Genomic DNA, 17,678 nt, shown 5'->3' with positions numbered 1-17,678 from the left:
CACTAATGAACATTTGCCATATTTGTCCTTCCCTGTGGCAACACTTTAGAAAGATAATTACAGTGGGTTCAGTTGTTTTTAGTCTGTTTCTGAGAAGGTTGCGTTAATGCTAGGGATTAACAGGAGAAAAACTGATTTATTAGTTTTCCATCAGAGTAAAAATACTTCAAAGATTTTTAATTTCTATAAAAAGCATAGATTTCAGTGAGAATTAAAGGGTCTTATGTCATCCTTTCAGGATTCACAAGCTCTCCTTGGGAAACTGGGGATCAGTGGGTAGTTGTCTTGCAATTTTGGGTTGTTGGCTTGATTCCAGCTTTCATGTCGATGTGCTCTTGTGTGCGTTTGTGAGTCCAATTGGGTTAATGTGGCTTTAGAGTAAAGCACATTAAGTGGTCAGTATGACTAGAAAAGCGATATATAAACTCGGTCCATTTACCATTCCTTTATGTCATTTTCAATTAGAGTGCAGAATTGACTATTTAATTATAATAAAAACCTCTATTTCACCAGGGAAAACAATCATTAGAATTATTCATGAGTTTATTTAACTTGAGTAACCCAGATCAAGACTATTTGATGAATATTCAACCATAAGTTGAGTGTACTGTTACAGACCTAGCTAGCTGAAAACAATATTGAGCTCAAATGCCATGTAATGTAACACTTTTTTTTTTGATTTAGCAGTTGTTAATTTGCTTGCCTTTAAGGAGTGTTTATCAAATACAAACCTTTTGGTATTTAAAAAAGCACATCCAGATAATTCACAGATGTCTTGAAGTTCCTTTAAACACAGACATAAACAAGCGGAGGGAATGATACAGTTTATTTTACAGGAGGCGAAAAGTCAGTATAAGAGTCAGTGTTCAACGCCTGGTGGAATGACGACCACTTCCCTGTGCTCTGTCGCCACTGTGACTCGACGCCAACATCACCTCTTCTAGGAAACTGGTAAAAAGAAGGAGAAAAAGTCTGATTTTAAAAAAAGATAAAACTGAATGGCGGTCAGATTTTGGACTGAATATGTTTTAATGTTTAATTCATGTTATCATTTGTAGAATAGTAAAAATATCTAAGATACAAAAAGATCTAGAACCAGAAATGTTAAGCAGTGAAAACATATGACCTTTCTTCTGGAGCCCTGTCCAATAATAATAATAATAATAATAATAATAATAATAATAATAATAATAATAATAATAATAATAATAATAATAATAATAATAATAATAATAATAATAATAATATAAGTAAGGTCAGAAAGATGTCTCTTTTTGCTTCTTTCAGGTCTGGAGTTCCACAAGGATTAGTTGTTAGATCCTCTTTTTTTTTTTACTTGTAGAGAAGTAAATCGGTCTGATAAAAAGAAAAATGACAAAATGAGCATCTGTCACCTCTTAGTGTTGTGGATGGCGCTTCCTCCCAGCACAATCCGAACCCCAGGTGTGTTACGGTTCAGGTTGAAAACCGTCAACGCCTCTTCATACGTGGCTCCGCCGATCACAAAAACCATAATGTCTTGGGGCCTGGAACATATTTTTCATAATTTGACTTTACGGAAAAGCCCCAAATTACATAACCGACATGAAAGTGTGTGAGTGTGTGTCTACTTCTATCTGCACTGCAAAAAGGGAACTAAATGCAAGTAAAATTGTCTTGAGATTAGTGTATTTTTCCTTGATTTGAGCAGCTAAATAAGATTTTTTGTCAATGGAATGAGTAGTTTGACCTCTAAAATAAGATAATTAGATATCCTGCACTTGAAATAAGATGATGGAGATGAATTGTTGCTATTTTAAGTGCAAACGTCTTATTCCATTGGCAAATAGTCTTATTTAGCTCCTCAAATCAAGGAAAAATACAAGGATTTAAAGACAATTGCACTTACTTTTAACTCCCTTTCTGCAGTGATGGAGGAGTGATTTATTTAAGGCGTGCATTAACAGATTTCCAGGTGCGCTACCTGTCTCTGAGGCTGCTGGCTCCCAGATACGGGAACTGACTGTCTTTGAGCCGACCTTTAATCAGCTGATCCAGAGTGTCGTGCAGCAGAGGCTGATGCTGTGTGTACACATTCTCTACGCCCTGAGAACAAACATCAAAGTACACGACACAAATGCGGTATGTTTTTTTCTGAGCACGGCTTCTTTCATGTAAATAAGAATTTTTGCAGGTGTATTTGATAAAATGTCCTTAAAATTGAAATAAATCTTGATATCAGATGTTTTTATACCTTTAGGCCTTTGAAGAACTGCTTGGTGATGGCGACAGCGTCTGTCGGTGTAATGAGGTCACTTCCTCTGATTCTCTTTCCACCGTACTCCACGACTGACTGAACCATCTGTGACAAGGAGGCACAACATAAAAACCTCTAGCTGGCTGTTTTGCTGCGCTCCAGAGACAAAAAGCAGTAAATTCATGATTATGTCAACATACAGGACTGTCTCAGGAAATTAGAATATTGTGATAAAGTTCTTTATTTTCTGTAATGCAATTAAAAAAACACGAAATGTCATACATTCTGGATTCATTACAAATCAACTGAAATATCGCAAGCCTTTTATTGTTTTAATATCGCTGATTATGGCGTACAGCTGAAGAAAACTCAAAAATCCTATCTCAAAATATTAGAATATCTCCTCAGAGCAAGTAAAAAAAATTATAACAGCAAAACAAAATCAAACATTTGAAAATGTCCATTAATGCACTCAGTACTTGGTTGGGAATCCTTTTGCACAGATTACTGCATCAATGCGGCGTGGCATGGAGGCAATCAGCCTGTGGCATTGCTGAGGTGTTATGGATGCCCAGGATGCTTCAATAGCGGCCTTTAGCTCATTTGCATTGTTGGCTCTGGTGTCTTTCAGCTTCTTCTTCACAACACCCCACAAATTCTCTATGGGGTTCAGGTCAGGGGAATTGGCAGGCCAATCAAGGACAGTAATGCCATGGTCAGTACACCAGTTACTGTGAGAATCTGATGTCGTCTCTTAACCACTACCATACTTGTGAGTTAGTTTACTGAACCAAGCTGAGTGTTTTTCAAGGCTCAGGAAACCCTGCAGTGTTTCGAGTTAATTAGATGATTTAAGTGATTAGTTGAATAGCCTACTAGAATACTTTTTCACGATATTCTAATATTTTGAGATAGTATATTTGAGTTATCTTCAGCTGTACGCCATAATCAGCGATATTAAAACGATAAAAGGCTTGCGATATTTCAGTTGATTTGTAATTAATCCAGAATGTATGACATTTCATGTTTTTTTAATTGCATTACATAAAATAAAGAACTTTATCACAATATTCTAATTTTCTGAGACAGACCTGTAAAATAAAATTAACAAAGAGGAAAAAAAGTGCTGTGATTACCCTGCGGTAGCGTTCAGACACTCCTCTCCTGCTCAGCTCCTCCATCAGAGAGGGGAGGATGCTGCTGCTGTGGCGTTCATACCTCAAAGCGTAGAGCATAACGAGACGGACGGCGTCCAGCTCCGAAACGCGAGGATTCTGCAGCAGCCGTCGGACATTCTGAAAGAAAACACGTCTCAACTTTCTGTATTTACTTTGTTTTCCTGCTGCTACAGCAGGACACGGTTCAGATTTAGAGACTGTGATGAAAGCGAATGCTCGGCAGCGTCACCTGCTGAGCACTAGAGTGGTCGTTCTGACAGGCCAGCTCCTGCTCCACCTCCGACACCTCCATCAGCTGCCGCTCCGACACCAGCCGGGACAGCTCCCCCACCACTGTGACGTGCTTGGACACCGTTCCCGACATCTTCTTAAACTGAGGGTAGTTATCCACGAACGCCTGCAGGGGGCGACAAAAAGTCAAACGTCTAGAGCAGACTCGGCTGGATCGATGTTCGCACAAACACTGGGTCCATTCCTTACCTTCATGTCAGCAATGGACTCCAGCTTCTGCTGCCCTTTGGGTTTCTTCTTCTGGAAATCTTCCATCAGGTTCTTTATGTTGGTGCCGATCTCCCCGAAATTCAGGTACAAGTTCTAAAGTTTGAAAATGACGCTGAAAACGGCAACAAGAGCAACAAACCCAAACAGCGCAGCAGCGCAAAGAAGTTTATCTGAATATTTTACAGGATATTTAATTAAAAATGGGGTCTCAGAAACTTGACATGATTGTTTTCCATGTTGTTGAAACTACACTGCTCAAAAGAAATAAAGGGAGCACTTAAATAACACAATGTAGCTCCAGGTCAATCACACTTCTGTGTAATCAAACGGTCTACTTAAGAAGCAACACAGACTGATAATCAGTCTCACCTGCTGTTGTGCAAATGGAATAGACAAGAGGTGAAAACTAGAGGCAATTAGAAAGACACCCCCCCCCCCCCCATTAAGGAGTGACTCTGCAGGTGGGGACCACAGACCGCTTCTCAGTTCCTCTGCTTTCTGGCTGATGTAGTGAGTCTCACTTCAAATGTGCATGTGTCTGCTCAGACTTTTTGAAACAGACTCCATGAGGTTGGTATGAGGGCCCCGACATCCACAGGTGGGGGTTATGCTTACAGCCCAACACCGTGCAGGACGTTTGGTGTTTGCCAGAGAACACCAAGTCCAGGGCGCAAATGCACCACTGGCGCCCTGAGCTCTTCACAGATGACAGCAGGTTCACACTGAGGACATGTGACAGACGTGACAGAGTCTGGAGACGCCGTGGAGAACGTTCTGCTGCTGCAACGTCCTCCAGCATGACCGGTTTGGCGGTGGGTCAGTAATAGTATGGGGAGAGGGGGGGGGCATTTCTTTAGGGGGCCGAACAGAGGTAGTCTGACTGCCATTAGGGACAGAGATGAGATCCTCAGACCCATTGTGAGACCATATAATGGTACGGTTGAACCTGGGTTCCTCCTGATGCAACACAATGCTAGACCTCTATGCTGGTGAAGATTCTCAGTCATCCAGGTCATGGTCATTCCAAAAAAGTAAAAAACAAAGCAACTGGACTTGTTTTCCGTAGTTGAAGACGTTTCGCTTCCTCTCCAGGAAGCTTTCTCAATTGAAAAAGTCTGGAGTAATGATGAGTAGCTTGGTACTCATCATGAGCTTGAGAAAGCTTCCTGGAGAGGAAGCGAAACGTCTTCAACTACGGAAAACAAATCCAGTTGATTTGGTTGTTTTTTTTTTTTTTGGAATGAAATAGACCTCATGTGTCTGGAGTGTGTCTGCAGTTCCTGAGAGACAAAGGCATTGATGCTATGGACCGGCCCGCCTGTTCCCCAGACCTGGATCCAGCTGAGCACATCTGGGACATCATGACTCGCTCCATCCACCAACGCCACGTTGCACCACAGACTGCCCAGGAGTTGGCGGATGCGTTAGTCCAGGTCTGGGAGGAGATCCCTCAGGAGACCATCCTCCACCTCATCAGGAGCATGACCAGGTGTTGTAAGGAGTTCATACAGGCACATGGAGGCCATATCTGCTACTGAGCCTCATTTCGACTTGTTCTAAGGACATTAAATCAAAGTTGGATCTGACTGTAGTGTGTTTTTCCACTTTAATTTAGAGCATGGCTCCAAATAAATTTGATTTCCATTGATCATTTTTGTGTGATTTTGTTGTCGGCACATTCAACTATGTAAAGAACAAAGTGTTTACTAAGAATATTTCATTCATTAAGATCTAGGATGTGTTATTTTAGTGTTCCCTTTATTTATTTTTGAGCAGTGTAAATACTAAAATATCCTCTGTTTTCAAGACCAGCATAGATGAGCCTGAATCAGAATACAGAGGTAGAGCCATAACAGGACGGCAAAGAACAAGAGCTGTCAGATCACTTTGTTCTGTTCCTTAAGTTGTAAACCAGAATAAAATCTCATCAGCTTGTAGGCGCTATTGGTCAGAACCAACATAGGCGAGAGTAAATTTGTAAAGTCAGTGAGAACAGCTTTAGGATAGAAAGCTGTCGTTTGTCCTCTTTGTCCCAGTGTCAGGACTCACGTTGGCGTAAAACTCGTCGTTCTCCGCAGACAGCACCACCTCCCTCAGGTCCTTGCTGATCCCGGGGACTCTGGACAGGTCGATCCGGTTGTTGTTCAGACCCAGCAGCTCGTGGACCATCGCCTGGTACGTCCACTGCAACACAACAAGCATGCCTGGTGAGCTGGAGAAACCGTTTGACTAAAAACCTCCAGGCAGCACATTTATTATCATCTGCAGTCTTTAACCTTCATCTAATTTTTACCTAAAAGAATCACATTTATGAGACATTATCAGGGTTTCAGTATAAACAAACAGTTCTTCCTCATTTCAATCGACACAGTTCCTTCCCCCGTGCCGTCTCTCTGATGATCAACATCACAGCCTGAGGAGTCCGCTGCATTGCTGTGGAACAAAATTAGAATATTTGCACAACCAAAACCTCCCTTTATTTTATTTTTCTGTACATATACAAAAAAAAACACACCCATACCACCGCTTATATATTTATACCTAAATGTCTGTCTGAACAGTGTGAGCACTTTCACCAAAGTTAAAGAGCACACAAATCGTGACCAATAAAGGGGATTCTGACTCAGATTTTATCATTAACAAACTAAACTATGATCACAAATGGTGAATTATGAAGAAGCTGAGATTAAGAAGATACACTTCAACTCTTTTTCAGATGTTTTTTTTTTTTTATTACAGTTTACGTTCTGTAAATTCTTTCAAAAGATCAAAATAAACTGAGATATAAATAAAACAAAAAAACACTGAACTGCTAACTTGATGAAGCTGCTAAAGACTAGTTAGAATCAAAGCGAAAATCTGTTTTTTAAGTTATGCAAAAAAGGATTAAACGTAAACATAAAGAGATGTCATAAGGATTAGACAGGCTGTTAATCGGGTTCTGCTTAATTTGAAAAATGGGATTTAGAAAAGGAAATGTATAAGTAAATAAGAAATAAATAAGAAATTGATAAAAGTCTATATATACACACATGTATATTTAAAAGGATCTAATCAATACCAGGGCAACTGCGGCTCAGTGGGTAGAGTAGTTGTCAATCAGCAGATCGTGAGCTCGATTCCTCCTGTCACATGTGGACGTGCCCCTGGGCAAGGCACTTAACCCCACGTTTCCTACCGAGCTGTTCATCGGTGTATGAATGTGTGCATTCTTCAGAGTGACTGGATAAATGTAGCTCTAGTGAAAAGCACTTTGGAGTTGTCAGTATGACTAATAAAGTTCTGTATAGATTCAGTGTATTTATAAGAAACTAAAGTTAAATGAGCTTCCTGTGACCTCATAAAGGAGCTCTGTGATTGGTTACCTGGTTCAGCAGAGGTGTGATGGCGTCGTCACTGCGGTCAAGGATCAGCAGCAGAGGAGGAACTTCAGTCTTCCTGAAGTCAAACAGCTCGTACTCCTTTGTGATGATTCGCTGAGAGCAGACAGATCTGGTTTAATAATAATAATAATTCAAACACACAATTGTAAAAAAAAAATAAAAAAATAAAAATGCTGAGTTTCCTTGTTAAAGAAGCAATATTTCCATATGAACTGAGGAGGACATTTCTGCATAAAACATTTATTTAGTTGAGCTTTACTTTCTGTGCCTTTCAGAAATCAAGAAAGAATAAAACGCTGAAGTTCACATACGATCAAGCAGTCGGGTAAAGGGCTATTTCATGTTTTTTTATTCTATTTCAATATCTGCAACACCAGTCGAATCTGGACTATACTGATCTACACTGATTGACTATTTAAAGCAAAGTTTATTGTTATTGTTGTAGATATGTATTCTTTATCACTATAAAAAGTTGGAAAAAATTTGTTCATGGGTTACTTTATATTTCTGAGCTATTTACCAGGTTTATTCTGCAAGCTAATTATTATTACTTTTTTTGTGTTGTTTCTGTTTGTTTTTTAAGTCAGCCAGGTAGAACTGTGTTGCCATTTCTATTAGTAAAGTGACAGCTATAGGAGCAGCATCCACTGGGGTTGATATATGTTGCTTTTTTGTTTTTTAAACCAGAGCAGTAGAAGCAGCAGGAAACCATATAAAATTGATCTTTGTTTATTGATGATCAAAGTGGATAAACCGTAAAAGGCAACTTTCATGTTTTGGCAGCGGCACGTCCGTCTGCCTGTGTATGAAATACCCCGAGGTGCAGCAGCGGCTCATTAAACTTTGGTGTTTGGTTTGATAAACATTAGAATCGGCACTACAACTATCTATTTATTTAATTTGTTAAGACCCTAAACAAAGGGATCTAGACTAGAGTCCAGAACACAGTAGAATGTGCCTTTTCCTTTCTTGAAGAGTGTGCATTTCACTTTTAGTTCTTTATTCCTATTTAAAACAATACAATAAAATTATTAAATTGGACAAAAACTTAAGGTAAAGCACATATTTAAAAATCTAAAACCATTTATCTGGTCATAAATTAGCAGATTTAGACAATAGAATAAGAAAGATATCTGGAAACCGAAACATTTTTATGCTTGATTAACTCTTTTTCCATTACTTTCCAGACGAATTCTATATTTTATAAAGGCTTTGAAATTTAGTTAAGCAGGACATCTGTGTGTTTTTTGTTCCTTTTATTATCTTATTGTTTTGGTTGTTTAGCTTTTATTCTTTTAATGTGTCAAGCATTTGACTAAATTAAATTTAACTCCACTTTACGAGATAGTGCTGGAACCCTTGGATCAAATGTTGCACAGATGGAACAGGAGAATATTAAAACATCACTGTGGTGGAAACCTTGACGTTTTCTGCAAGATTTTTGGCCATATCAGAGGACAGCTGGTAGCGGATCATTGGACATTTCTTCAGCGCGAGCAGGACGGAGGTCAAACCCTGAGTGCAGCGGGACAACATGGTGGGTTCCCAGGTCCGACCCTAAAACACACAAACACACATGCGGTTTATCATAAAAGCCATCCAGATGTGGTGTGCACCAATCAGACAGTACTATCACCACCACCCTGGAGTTTAGCAGGTCACCAGTTAATCAAGCAGCGATCAGAACTGATCTTTTCACCCAATTTATTATGTAAATCAGAAGGAAAAACTCCCACCAGTTTCAATCTGTAAATGAATCAACCACCAACAGGTACATTGAGTCACTTTTTCCTGAGGTTCGTAAAAATCTGATAAACGTTAGATTCAAAACCACCAACCTTACCAAATAACTGGCAGAGCAGTTTATTATATTTAATGTACGATAGTCAAGGCTTGACTATGGTACCAAAACAGTTTTTAAATCAGAATCGGTCAAAGTCAGGATCGGCAGGTCCCACCTACCGGAAAATGGTACCGGCCAGATAAAGCCTGATCGGTGCGTCTCTAGTTGAGACACAAAAATGACGAACATAAACACAACAAACATGTATAAGTAACTCTCAAATGAATGCGTGGACCCAACCTTTCCAAGAATTGTCAAGAATACAATACTTCTCCAATCTATTTGGACCTTCTCAGTAGTGCATCTTCGCACAACATCTTAAGTTGCTCACATAGACCCAAAAAGAGCAACATTTTAATTGCTAAGCGATCCAGTTGGGATTCTGAATGAAACACTGCAGGCGGCTGAGATGACGGACACCAACGTCGACACAGAGCCAGTTCTGCAGAAAAACTATAATACAAGAGGTGTTCTGGCAGCTGTCTCTGTGCATCAGCACCGACATATTATGTAAGCAGAGCATCTTTTCTGTTTGATGATCACTTGATTTAACGACAGCAAGTGTCGAAGCTGCACCTCTGAACAGGGGCAGAACCACAGATCATTTAAAGGGGACATATCTACGGGGTAAGATAACTGTCAATATAAACATATGCATAGGTGTCTGAATTTGTAAATGTAATTTACAAGATACTCTTCTTAGATCCTCTTCCACTTATCCAGGTTTGGGTCGCATGGGTAGCAGCTTCAGTAGTGAGGCCCAGACTTCCCTCTCCCCAGCCAGACGTCCTGGTTGTCAACTCATACAAGTACGAATCACAAACTTATGAGTACAAATCACAAATTTACGAGTATGAATCCCAAATTTAAGAGTAAAAAACCCCAAATTTACGAGTACAAATCACAAACTTCCGATAACGAATCCCAAATTTACAAGTACAAATCAGAAACTTCCGATAACGAATCCCAAATTTACGATTACAAAGCTAATTTATGAGTACGAATCACAAACTTCCGATAAGGAATCCCAAACTTACAAGTGTAAATCATAAATTTACAAGTATGAATCCCAAGTTTACGAGTACAAATCACAAACTTCAGATTACGAATCCCAAATTTACGATTACAAAGCTAATTTATGAGTACAAATCACAAATTTACGAGGACGACTCTACAACCCCTGATGAAGATGTTTTACACTCCTTACCACTAGGTGGCGGTAATGCATTTGAATGTTTTTCACCAACCACCATTAAATGAGAAGAAGAGAAAGAAGAAGAAAACAGCACTCGCATTCTCGCAGATGAAACATCTGTAATCACATGTGATTACTGCCACCAACTGGTAGGGTGTGTAATAGCTTCATCAGAGGTTGTAGAGTCGTACTTGTAAATTTGTGATTTGTACTCGTATCTTCGCAAATTTGGAACTGTGTAACTTGTATTCTCACACATGAAAAATCTGATGTCACACGTATGTATGAGTTGATAACTAGGGACAAGAACAAATCTAAAATATATTCACATTTATTGACATACATTTACAAATTCAGAGACCTACGCATACGTTGATATTGACAGTTATCTTACCCCATACATATCATGCTTTTGTTCCTCCTTTTCACATTGAAATCATTCAGTTGTGGTCTATATAAAGTGGAGCTGCAATGATTTGGTTTGAATTCCTCATTAATTTACCCCCACATCTCCCTTTTAACGCTGTTCTGAGGTGCATCTCAGAGCAACTATTTTAGTACCGTCTCCCTAAATCTAAAATCAAAATTTACACCCCGTCCGCCTTCATATCGCAGAGCGTTTAGACTACAAAAATCTATACAAGGGAAAAAAAAGGGGTCAGATTCGTGAAACTGGATAGCTGGAGGTCCATGACCTTGTTTAGCAGTTCAGCAACAAATACTGTGACATAATTGTTAAAAAAATGTAATAGACAACTGAAAAAACTGAACAGGTTGAAAAATACGACCCAAAATGAACATAAAGATATCTACGCAGGTCCTGGACAGACTACATTCACATTTTCTGCACTCCTAGAGACTCCCAAGTACACAGCAAAATGTTTTAAGGGCTAAAAATGTGGGTTTTATGTAAGAATTCATAACATATTTATTTTTTTATTCTGGTTTTGTATTTATTTATGTTTTATGATAATAAATAGTTTGCCGTTTAGGCTCAGTGTGTTGTTAGAAACCAAAGATCTTCCGTCTTTCTTACCCTGGAGACACCCTGCAGGTTGAGGGAAAACAGGTGAGGATTCACAGCAATGAAGTCTCCGTAAAACTCCTGGTGAAAAACAAACACACACACGTTCATTAATGGGTTTTTGTGGTTGAAACGCAACGTTTTCCCCAACATCCTAGGTTAATGTTCTAGTTTGCACACAAACATGAAATTATCCCACAAACCAATTATTTCACAGGAGAACATCTCAAAGCTTGCTTTGTTATTATCTAATATTTAATTCCTGTTAAAGCCTGTCTCACAGTGTTAATATCCTCATTAGGTACCAGACTGAGCCAGAAACACCCCTGATAATAATGAAGGCCTCTGTGAGCAGCTTAAAAACCAAGAAAAAAACCTAATTGGAATAGAGCAAAAGACTGTATGCAGACATTATGAGAGAGAAAAAAATACTAAATTGCTGCAGTTTACAAAGATGACTACAATCCTGAGTCAAAAACATTAATCTGAGTAAACCTTTAGATTTCTGAGAAAAAGTTTAAATTTTAAAATATTTTTAACAAACTATAAATTAGATCTCATTTATTGTCTAATGACAGGATTCTTTTTCATTTCTGGGTGAGATGTAAGAAAATAAACAACAGTAAAACGAACGCGTATTTTCTGCTAATATGATCTGAAAAGGAAGAAAAAGATTTTAAACGTTTGTTTTTAATAGTTGTCTTTACCCTCGAAACATTACTATGCTAATATCCCACAACGTTTAGTTTGTAAGTGCAGTAACACAACCTGTTTTTTTCCCCTAAATCAATAGTTACACAGTTGTGAGCACCCCAACAAGTTCTCATAAATCAATTATAAGTGTGTTTTCTGTACTACAACCACAAACATACATGTACTGTATATTCCCCAAACCTTTTAATTGGATCCATGAGCTTTGATCAGATGAGTTTACCACTGAACACTGCAACAGCAAACACTCTGAGGGTGTAAAACAAAGGAAGAATTTGTGGAAAAGCTCCTCCGGGTCACTGCTCAGTACGGTGGAGGATATGCGGTGCTATGAAGCCGTTTCTCTTTCAAATGCCCAGAGAACCTTGTTAGAGTGCCTTTAATTCTCCGTGATTCAAGCTTAAATTTTAAAATCAACACAAAACTGGTTTACCGTAAACAAACGTAGGTGAGCATAAGAGCGGGGATCCAGGACGCGGGTTGTCTAAAGAAACGTTGACCACACTTTTGTCAAATTTGTCAAATCAAAAGTACTTAAGGATTAAAAAAAATTAATAAAATAACTACTAAAATTACCAAAAAATGTATATTGTGATCTCTTTTTTTTACCTGCTCCATAACATATATGCATGCAATTTAAATTAAACAAATTAGTCAGATTTTATGCAGACAAGGGATCTATGAAACACTGTAGATCCAAAACTAAAAGGGGTTTTGTACATTTGCCGTATAAAACTATAATCATCCAGTTTTAAAATGCTTTTCGCCTCAGTTGACAAAATTTTAAAAACTTTTAGTCTATTCTCAGCAACAGAATTTGGGTTGGTCTTTCTTTGAAAACACTTGCTGCACTTAGCAAATTTTAATAAATTAATTAAAAGCTTCATTTGGTGCCCTAAAGTCTGCCTTTGAGTAAAAGTCAGATGTGTTCTAATTTACTACGAGATTAAAGATAATGGTTAAAGTGTTGATATTAAAAAGACGAATACTTTATGTTGCATCTAGCATGTTCAATTGTGAGAACATTTTAACTTGTCTGTAATAGGTTGGCCCTAATTAAAAGGGAAAAGCCTCCATCTGCATCAACCTTCTGTGCTGGTGAGCCAAACCTGGTTGCTCCAAATTTGGGAAATACTATTAGAAAAAATATTAAGTCCAGTCTTTTTCTAACTATGGGTAGAACAAACTATAAACAGCAAGGATGTCAAAAGGTAGGGCGACGGTTACTGAGGCCAAAGACATATCCACCATTTTAAAAGTATTTGGACTTTAATTTGTAAATTTTTGCAGCATAGAAACATGTGATTGTCAAAAATATAAATTTCTGTGCAGAATTTAATGTCCATTGCTTGAAAATGCTTCGGTAGGTTGCAGTGATCTCTGTGGAGATCAAAACCCTTTAATTAGAAACAAAATCCACTTGTTATGTTAAACATTTTGCCACCCAGGGTTCATGTCTAAGATGTGCTTTACAATAAAGTGCATAGCTGTAAAAAAAAAAAAAAAAAAAAAAAAAAAAAAAAAGGAATAGGTGCACGTATAAAGCTGCAGGAAATTCACAGTTTCATTTTCAGAAACCCAATCCAATCAATAAGAGACACGAAGGTTTCCTCCATCCCTAAGAGAAGGCAGTAAAGGACACCTGAGTAGCACAGATCCTCCCAGGAAGCAACTCGAGATCTCACCTGGACCTCAGCCACCACCTCCTGTTCATCTGCCTCAGCCAGACTCTTTATCTCACTCTTGCTGATCACATTACTGAAGTCTGAAAACGACACAAAGACACACAGAACACCGCAGATGAATTACCTCAAAGGAACTGCTGCTTTGATTCACATGTGGTAAATATATTTTAACATTAAAGAAGTACAATCAGTGTCCTCCTGCCCTGCGTGTTTGACACTATCACACTTAGCTTAGAGCCTCATCAGCGTTACCGCTCTGACGTACAGATAAAGTAGACACTGTACTTCGGTCTTCTTAGCTCCTGGATTAGGTGCTGCACGTTCTCCTGCAGGAACACATAAACTAATGTTAATCTCACTTTTATTTTTCCATTTAAGGCACCTTCCCTCCGATTCACAGGCGAGCCTCGGGTTTTCGGTACCTTAGTTGGACGAAGGAAGCAGATGGCCTTCAGGTGCTTCATGCTGTCTCTGTTCTGAGAGTCGATCCGTTCAAACAGGTAAACCTCCTTCTGCAGGATCTCAGACTGGGTGTACACCACGCTCACGATACTGGTCTGAAAAGACACAAACACGTTCAGTTCAGTCCGTGCACGGCAGCGCATATCTTCTGAACTATGTTAAGACAGAGGAGAGGTCTCTGTAATTGTTATTACGCGCTTAACGTAGAGGGCGGTCGTGATAAACTTAGCGCACTACTAGATGGGTGTAAGTCTTTCACACTGGGGTTTTAAACTCACAGTAATAATTGTTTAATTATTGGATTTTTTTTATTATTTTATTCCTATTTTACACATGGCACACAAGGAAACATTGGTCAAAACTTCTTAATATTACATAAAGCACAAACATGCTAGACAAATCAGGCCTGAAGGAGAAAAAAACATAAAATTATTAATAATAATAATAATAATAATAATAATAATATATATATATATATATATATATATATATATATATATATATATATATATATATATATATATATATATATATATATATATATATATACACTAACCCATAACACCTAAGAGGTTTGTTGGAGAAAATTTGTGACCAAACAACATAATAAAGACCAAGGAATGCAGCAGACAGGATGGGATCAAGTTGTGAAGGTAAACCTTATTTATAAGAGCTGCCAAAGAGCCCACAGTATTGTGTAGGAGATGCAGAGATCCACAGCTCTGGTGGAAGAATCTGTTGAAAGAACTAAAAGAACTATTGCATCATATTAATACGGCCATAATGGAAGAGTAGCAAAAAAATATAGCCATTGTTGAAAGAAAGCCGTAAAACTTTTGTTCAGCAATTTCTAACACACCATGGATCTTTGGTTAAAGGACAAGTTGTGTGTGTGCCGGAAAACTAACCATGCCCATGACCCTGAATGCACCTCCCCCAAGGTGAAACAAGGTGGTAGCAGCACCTGTAGTTGCTTTTTTAATGTCACTGAAAGGCGGTTCTATCAAGTATTGTCTGAGAGGAGCTGAAAACTAATACTTGTCACACTTTTTAGATTTTGTTTACAGTGCATCGGGTTGGTCTCTCACAGAAAAACCCCCAATAAGATATGTGAGTGCTTGTCGTTGTAAGTGGAGAAAATTAGCAATAATTCCGACTTTTAACAAACCATATTTACGAAAGATCAAATAATAAAACAATTTAGTTAAAAACAAGTGTCATTTAGTTTAAATACTTAAATTAGGAGTTCCTTTTTAAAACACATCACATAAAACCCTCCATGTTCTGTGTGGTTTCTGTGGAAGTGAAACTCCAGCCTAATCCTGGCTGGCTTAAACGTTGCTCCTCCACAGAGCCACAGCACCAAGGTGATTGCCCCCCTGCAGTCTGTCTCTACGGGACAAATAAATGGCCATTTTTGCCTAACTGATTCCATCCATCCATCCATTTTCCAACATGATCATCCCTGCTGAGGTTGAGAGGGGTGTCAATAGGTCGAGAGACGCGGGGTACACCCTGGACAGGTCGCCAGTCTACCGCAGTGTAACACAGAGACAGACAGAACAAACAACCATTCACGCACACACTCACACCTAAGGAGAATTTAAAAAAGGCCAATTAACCCAACAGTCATGTTTTTGGACTGTGGGAGGGACCTTCTTGCTGCAAGACAGCAGTGCTACCCACTGCCCAACTGTGCAACCCTGCCTCACTGATTAAACAATGTAAATTTAAAAATCTAAAAGTTAATTAGCTAAAATTTGACAGGATATGAATACACTCAAATACAAAAAAAAAAACAATTAAGATTAGGAGTAGTGTTATCTTAAATGGCTATAGCACGCTCTTTGATTACATCCTGGTATGAGCAAGACTGAGGAGGAGAGAGAAAAGGAGGTGCCCATGAAACCTGGACGGACAGAAGAAGAAGAAGAAGAAGAAGAAGAAGAAGAAGAAGAAGAAGAAATATGTGCGATCATCCAGAGCTTTCACTGACCTAACGCCTAAATATTGTAGGAGCCTCTCCGCGCCTATGATTGTATGAACCATCGGACTATATTTAGCATTAGCCCTGTTAACACCTTAACATACAAATCTGATTAAAACAAGTAATAAACCGCTGCTGCCACTGTTGATTTACTGCAACACTACAACCAATGCCACACAGTAGTACTGCAGCTGTACACGGTAAGAAGTGGGCCCAGAGTCTCCCAAAGACAACACGGTACCACCCAGGTTCTGTATCAGGCAGCGGGTCCTCACCGTCTCTTTGTCCATGAGCAGAACCTTCATCCCGGGCCCGCTGTTCTCGATCATCTTGGAGATGTACTGCTTCACCGCGAGCGTCACGTTCATGATGGCGACGCTGGGACACAGATTCGACAAAAACAAGCAGAAAGAGTCTGAATTAGCTGGAAAATATCAGCAGCAGCCGTTCCCGGGGTGTTATATGCTCAGTTTTCGTCAGTTTGTTGTGAAGATCTATCAGCTGAGCCCTTGTGACAACACCGATGCGATCTTCTTCCGGGTCTCCGACGTCATTACGTGTTACGTATTACACGTCAGAGGGCCGGCGCGATGGAAAATAAGGACGTGGATGTACTCAGCTTCATTGGAAAAACGTTTTATTTTACTTTCAACTGCATAGTAAAATGTTTCCCCAGACCTTTCCTTATTAATCTTTTAATTATTTTGGCCAAATTTCACTAGCATAAATTTAAATTTCTAAAGAAAAAGCCAGACTTTAATGTTTATTTAACAGAAATCAAGCAATATTTTCATACTATTCAACTCTCTTCTCATCAGAAGGCACAAAAAACATAGCAATCTGTTCCCAACTAAAAATTCTGGACAACTTAATGTTGTGTAGAAGATATGGTTATTTGTAGAATACATACACATGTATATATGACACTCCCCAGGGCATATATTTGTCAATTTGTTTGTCTTTCCTCCTGACTGTACTTGTTTATTGTGACATACCCCCTGGCATATTTGTTTATTTGTATATTTTATATATTGTTGTTGACTTTAAGTAAAAAAAATAAAATAAAAAAAGGATGTGGATGTACAGAAAAGTCCAGGTTTTCATTGTTCACTTTAGGGTATTTGTGAGTTATTTTTTTTACACAGCAATACCGGCGTTTTATTGCGTTGACTTAATTGTTTTGTTTTTGCCTTTCAGGGTCAGCAGAAGAAAAAAATCACCAGAGGAAAATAACCCAATTAAAATACAAAAAGCATATTTTTAAATTGTCATATGTTTTAAGGTGGAAAGCCTTTAAAACCAACCAGGCCCTCTGTGAAAAGTAATCTCGCAACAAACTTACAAATAACTGGTAGTGGCAACATTTGAAATTAATAAAAGAAAGTTGGTAATGACTCTTTTGCGTCGCTCTTGTTTAGTGAATTGTTTTAACTCAGCCACCCTGGAGAGTTTTCAAACATGTTCAAGGTCACT

At 38.6% G+C, this 17,678-nt stretch overlaps 1 protein-coding gene across 2 annotated transcripts; it reads right to left on the bottom strand.

The window, feature by feature from the left end:
- Window positions 1-809: 809 nt before the first annotated feature.
- vps45 (vacuolar protein sorting 45 homolog) lies at window positions 810-16,764 on the bottom strand. Of its 2 annotated transcripts, XM_012879303.3 has the most exons (16): window positions 16,481-16,764; window positions 14,179-14,313; window positions 14,022-14,082; window positions 13,757-13,836; window positions 11,373-11,441; window positions 9,261-9,302; window positions 8,718-8,855; window positions 7,281-7,391; window positions 5,965-6,099; window positions 3,895-4,008; window positions 3,644-3,811; window positions 3,373-3,531; window positions 2,234-2,341; window positions 1,964-2,085; window positions 1,395-1,526; window positions 810-948 (listed from the first exon to the last, which is right to left on the bottom strand). In XM_012879303.3, the coding sequence occupies exons 1-16, from the start codon at window positions 16,571-16,573 to the stop codon at window positions 867-869; spliced, it is 1,749 nt and encodes a 582-aa protein (XP_012734757.2). In that variant the 5' UTR covers window positions 16,574-16,764; the 3' UTR covers window positions 810-866. The 2 variants fall into 2 exon arrangements, with proteins under 2 accessions (XP_012734757.2, XP_012734758.2); XM_012879304.3 differs by lacking the exon at window positions 9,261-9,302 and having other exon boundaries at window positions 16,481-16,763.
- Between the last annotated feature and the right edge of the window lie 914 nt (window positions 16,765-17,678).

The sequence above is a fragment of the Fundulus heteroclitus genome, chromosome 13, assembly GCF_011125445.2.
Source record: "Fundulus heteroclitus isolate FHET01 chromosome 13, MU-UCD_Fhet_4.1, whole genome shotgun sequence".
NCBI classification, from domain to species: domain Eukaryota; kingdom Metazoa; phylum Chordata; class Actinopteri; order Cyprinodontiformes; family Fundulidae; genus Fundulus; species Fundulus heteroclitus.
This window is presented reverse-complemented; position numbering and strand designations above follow the sequence as displayed.